Source organism: Alosa alosa, chromosome 2, assembly GCF_017589495.1.
Source record: "Alosa alosa isolate M-15738 ecotype Scorff River chromosome 2, AALO_Geno_1.1, whole genome shotgun sequence".
Lineage (NCBI taxonomy): Eukaryota > Metazoa > Chordata > Actinopteri > Clupeiformes > Clupeidae > Alosa > Alosa alosa.
In genome coordinates this window covers 32,570,039-32,575,038 of record NC_063190.1, presented here as the reverse complement: position 1 = coordinate 32,575,038, position 5,000 = coordinate 32,570,039, and the positions used below count along the sequence as shown (strand labels likewise).

Below are 5,000 nucleotides of genomic sequence, written 5' to 3'. Positions count from 1 at the left end.
AGGAGGAGAGATGGAGAACAGGAGAGTGGTGAAAAGAGGAGAGGAGAGATGAGAGGAGAGGAGTGGAGATGAAGTAATGAGAGGAAAGATGAGAGGAGAAGAGAGGAGGGAATGAGAGGAGAGAGATGAGGGGAGAGGGGGATATGAGAAGGGAGGAGAGGAGGGGAAAATAAAAGAAGAGAGGAGGGGGGTATGAGAGGAGATAGAAGGGGAGAGGAGAGGAGGATAAGAGGGGAGAGGAGAGAGATAACAAGTGTGTGATGAGAGCGCTGAAGTGGACAGCGTGATTAAGATGTCTGTGCTGAGAGTGGAGGAGGGTGTGAGATCAGAGGAAAAGGAGGAGAGAAAGAGGAGAGATAGAGAGAACAGGAGAGTGGTGAAAAGAGGAGAGGAGAGATGGAGAGAACAGGAGAGTGGGGAAGAGAGGACAGGATAGATGGAGAGAACAGGAGAGTGGGGAAGAAAAGAGAGGAGAGATGGAGAGAACAGGAGAGTGGGGAAGAGAGGACAGGAGAGATGGAGAGAACAGGAGAGTGGGGAAGAGAGGACAGGAGAGATGGAGAGAACAGGAGAGTGGGGAAGAGAGGAGAGGATAGAGGCCAGGAGAAGAGAAGTAAAGTAGTGAGTGGTGTGGAGATGGGTGGTGTGGAGTTGTGGGTGGTGTGGAGTTGTGGGTGGTGTGGAGTTGGGTGGTGTAGAGTTGTGGGTGGTGTGGGGATGGGTGGTGTGGAGTTGTGGGCAGTGTGGGGTTGGGTGTTGGGTGGTGTGGAGTTGTGGGCAGTGTGGAGTTGGGTGTTGGGTGGTGTGAAGGCGCACCGGCGCGTAGGTCCAGCCCTGCTCGATGCGGGTCACTGCCCACAGCTCGTGGCTGTTCTCCGCCAGCTTCTCCCGGATACGCTCCAGGTGAGGGGGCAACACAATCTGCAGGACACAAGGGGGGTAACAGAGGATCAGCTTCACTGCAGACACATACAGATACTACCTGCAACTATACTACCTGCAATTATACTACCTGTAATTACACTACCTGTAATTACACTACCTGTAATTATACTACCTGTAATTACACTACCTGTAAATACACTACCCCTAAATATTGATAGCAATAATTTTACGGTTAAAATTAATAATAATTTAATTTCTAGACTAGTTTCAGTTGGCCATGTGGCCCTTCTTGGTTTAAAACAAAGACACCCTCCCCTCCCCCAATGAAATGCTAATGTACTGGTTCTAAGGGCTATCAGGTCCAGAAGACAAAGGATGTTACCTTGATATTATGTATCCATGTGTCATGAAATGTAAATATATTCATGTTTGGTATCATTGCAATAGTCTCAGTACAAGGATTGTAATGATTTGATTGTGAGAATGTTTGGAACATTCTATAAGAGATATTTCTGATATATAAGATATCTCTCCTCATGCTATTTAGATAGGTGTGAAGTAGGTGTGAGTAGGTGTGTCTGATGCCAAGTGGAGAACCAATCAGGTGGGATTGTTTTGGCGCCATTTCTTCTTTGTTTAAACCATACAAAAGTGATTAACTTGCACTGGGAGACTAAGATTAGAACGATGGAGAACTGAAGAAGAGAGAGAGGGTGATCCAACAGAGGCCAAGGCCTAGGCTACATAGACCATAGACCATTTTTTTTGTACCCTCTCTGCTTGTAACAGAATAAACTTGATTCCTGAGTTTTTCCTGAAGTTTGCCAGTCTAAGATTGATATTAAGTAATTATTCACCACAATTACTTTCAATATACTACCCTTATTGGATACTGTACATTTGTTTTGTGTGTTTTAATGTGTGTGTATGTTACTTTGTTTGTATGTATGTGAGTCAGTGTGTGTGCCTGTGTGCATACCTGTGTGTGTGTGTGGGTGTGTCTGTGAAGGTGTGTGTACCTACCATTACGGTTTTCACAGGGCATGGTGTGAATGCAGTGTGTGTGTATGTGTGTGTGTACACCTGTAAGGTGTTCACGGTGCATGGTGTGAATGTAGTGTATGTGTGTGTGTGTGTGTGTGTGTGTGTGTGTGTGTGTGTGTGTGTGTGTGTGTACCTGTACGGTGTCCACGGGACATGGTGTGAAGGCAATGTATGTGTGTGTGTGTGTGTGTGTGTGTGTGTCTGTGTGTGTGTGTGTGTCTGTGTGTGTGTGTGTGTGTGTGTACCTGTACGGTGTCCACGGGGCATGGTGTGAAGGCAATGTGTTTGTGTGTGTGTGTGTGTGTGTGTGTGTGTGTACCTGTACGGTGTCCACGGGGCATGGTGTGAAGGCAATGTGTTTGTGTGTGTGTGTGTGTGTGTGTGTGTGTGTGTGTGTGTGTGTGTGTACCTGTACGGTGTCCACGGGGCATGGTGTGAAGGCGGTGTGTGAGAGCGCCTGTGTGGGCCCCAGAAGGTTCCGGACCCCCTGGACGTCGTGCTTGTACTCCTTGATGGGCTCGATGCCGAAAGGCGGTCTTTAGCAGAACTGCCTAAGTAACACGGGGAGGCGTACCCGGGCGGCTGGAACAGGAAATCTCATGGCGACCACAGGAGGCACCCTGGACGAGTGACCACAGGAAGAAGAATCATGAATCCACAAGTGCTAGCCCACAACCTATTCTGGTTGAGCTAGAATGAGAATGCGGATGTTACCATTTGCTGTTACTGTTTTGCCTATTTGTAATAAGACCGAGGTTTGACTCTTGTTGAGTTGTAGCAACGGAGGCTGCTGTGATGGGAGAGCATGATTGTAGCGTGGGTCAGGTGGCTTCGGGGTGCAGGATGCTTGCTCAGGAGGTGGAGTTTCGAATATCCGACATGTCATAAAAGCACTATTATGATCCTATAAAGTCCATTGGTTCTGTGTGCTATGACTTGACTCTGCATGTTCTGACCCGGTTCTGCATATTCTTACCTGACTCTGTTCTACGTGTTCCTCCCTGACCTGGTTCTGCGTGCTCCTACCTGACCTGGTTCTACGTGTTCCTACCTGACCTGGTTCTGCATGCTCCTACCTGACCTGGTTCTACGTGTTCCTCCCTGACCCGGTTCTGCGTGCTCCTACCTGACTCCAGCGGAGAAGCTGACCACGGGGAAGAAGAGTCCATCCACGTTGAAGTTCTCGAACATGCCTTGCACTGGGTGCCCGTTGATGCGGAATGAGATACTGGGCACGCTCAGATCCAGGCAGCAGCTCACCACGTCCTCCGCCGACAGGATGTGCTGACTGGGCGAGGCCACCACCCGTGGGACACGCCCTGAGCACACAGGAAGCAGGACACAGGAAGTGAGGCAATCAATCATGGATGTCACAGGTGAATCAGGTTAGTTTGTAAGTGGTGATGCTCTCAATGTTGTCATCAGCACGGCTAATTGGGATGTGTAGGACCTAGCCCAGCTGCTCTGACTAGCTTAATCAAGCGGCTGGTGGGATGTGTGGATCTGTGGCTGCTCTGACTAGCTTAATCAAGCGGCTGGTGGGATGTGTGGATCTGGCCAGCTGCTCTGACTAGCTAAATCAAACGGCTAATTCAAATGTGTAGGACCTAGCCCGGCTGCTCTGACTAGCTTAATCAAACAGCTAATTCAAATGTGTAGCTGCTCTGACTAGCTAAATCAAACGGCTAATTGGGATGTGTAGGACCTGGCCCAGCTGCTCTGACTAGCTTAATCAAACGGCTATTTGGGATGTGTAGGATCTAGCCCAGCTGCTCTGACTAGCTAAATCAAACGGCTAAATGGGATGTGTAGGACCTGGCCCAGCTGCTCTGACTAGCTTAATCAAACGGCTAATTCAAATGTGTAGCTGCTCTGACTAGCTAAATCAAGCGGCTAATTGAGATGTGTAGGACCTGGCCCAGCTGCTCTGACTAAGCAATCAAGCGGCTAATTCAAATGTGTAGGACCTAGCCGGCTGCTCTGACTAAGCAATCAAGCGGCTAATTCAGATGTGTAGGACCTAGCCCGGCTGCTCTGACTAGCTTAATCAAACGGCTAATTGAGATGTGTAGGACCTAGCCCAGCTGCTCTGACTAGCTTAATCAAACGGCTAATTTGGATGAGTAGGACCTAGCCCAGCTGCTCTGTCTAGCTTAATCAAACGGCTAATTGAGATGTGTAGGACCTGGCCCAGCTACTCTGGGGTGCGTTTCTCAAAACCATAGTTGCTGGCCTGTTAGCAACTTAGTTGGTTGGCAACTATGGTTTTGGGAAATACTGTATATATATTTAACGGTGAGACAGTAAATCATGGATGTCGCCGTGCAACAGGTTAGTTTGTTCAGGTTAGTTTGTTAAGTGGTGATGCCATCAATGCTGTTTGATTTTGCAGGCTTTTCTGTCGCCCCTCGCCAGACCTCCTCCCTGCTTCTAAATATGACATCATGCCTGTAGCCCCCTCGTCCTGACCCTTCAGGCATCAAATCTCTGTGGGAGTCTGACAACTCTAAATGAGAAGTGCTAATCAAAGCAGCTGGGTCAGGTTCTACAGATCTGAATTAGCTATGCTGATGCACAGCCCAGAGCCAGGGGCACCATGCAGAGAGAGACTGTGTGTGTGTGTGTGTGTGTGTGTGTGTGTGTGTGTGTGTGTGTGTGTGTATGCACATGTGTGTGAGTGTGTGTGTGTGTGTTAACTAGCTAACAGTTTTCAGGAGATAGACTGATGCTCAGATTACACTTGGTCTTATCCTATAGCAGGCATCACTGTGGACCACACCAAAACACTTATGAGTTTGAATACAAACCCAGTAATAAGCCTTGATGAACAGCACTGCCTATGCATGTATTGGTGTGGTTTTCATTACATCCACACCTGAGGAGCTGATTGAGTGGACTCATCCATGGCTTCGGCCACATTGTTAAATGCTTTTAATTCCATTTAAGGGGGAGTTAATGCATATTGGTGCTGATATAGTGCATGTGTTCTAAAGGTTAGGGATATTTGGGTTTTGGGGGTTAAAAATAGGTTCTCATTGCAAGAACTTATGGAGTGTGGAAAAAATAAAATC

At 48.0% G+C, this 5,000-nt stretch overlaps 1 protein-coding gene across 1 annotated transcript in view; it reads right to left on the bottom strand.

Moving 5' to 3' along the window:
- Nucleotides 1–5,000, bottom strand: part of LOC125285313 (ryanodine receptor 1-like) — a 118,157-nt gene that overhangs the window by 82,306 nt on the left and 30,851 nt on the right. The window contains 4 exon segments of the mRNA XM_048229717.1: nt 817–921; nt 2,339–2,452; nt 2,455–2,525; nt 3,021–3,248. Coding sequence (XP_048085674.1) covers nt 817–921; nt 2,339–2,452; nt 2,455–2,525; nt 3,021–3,248 — 518 coding nt within the window.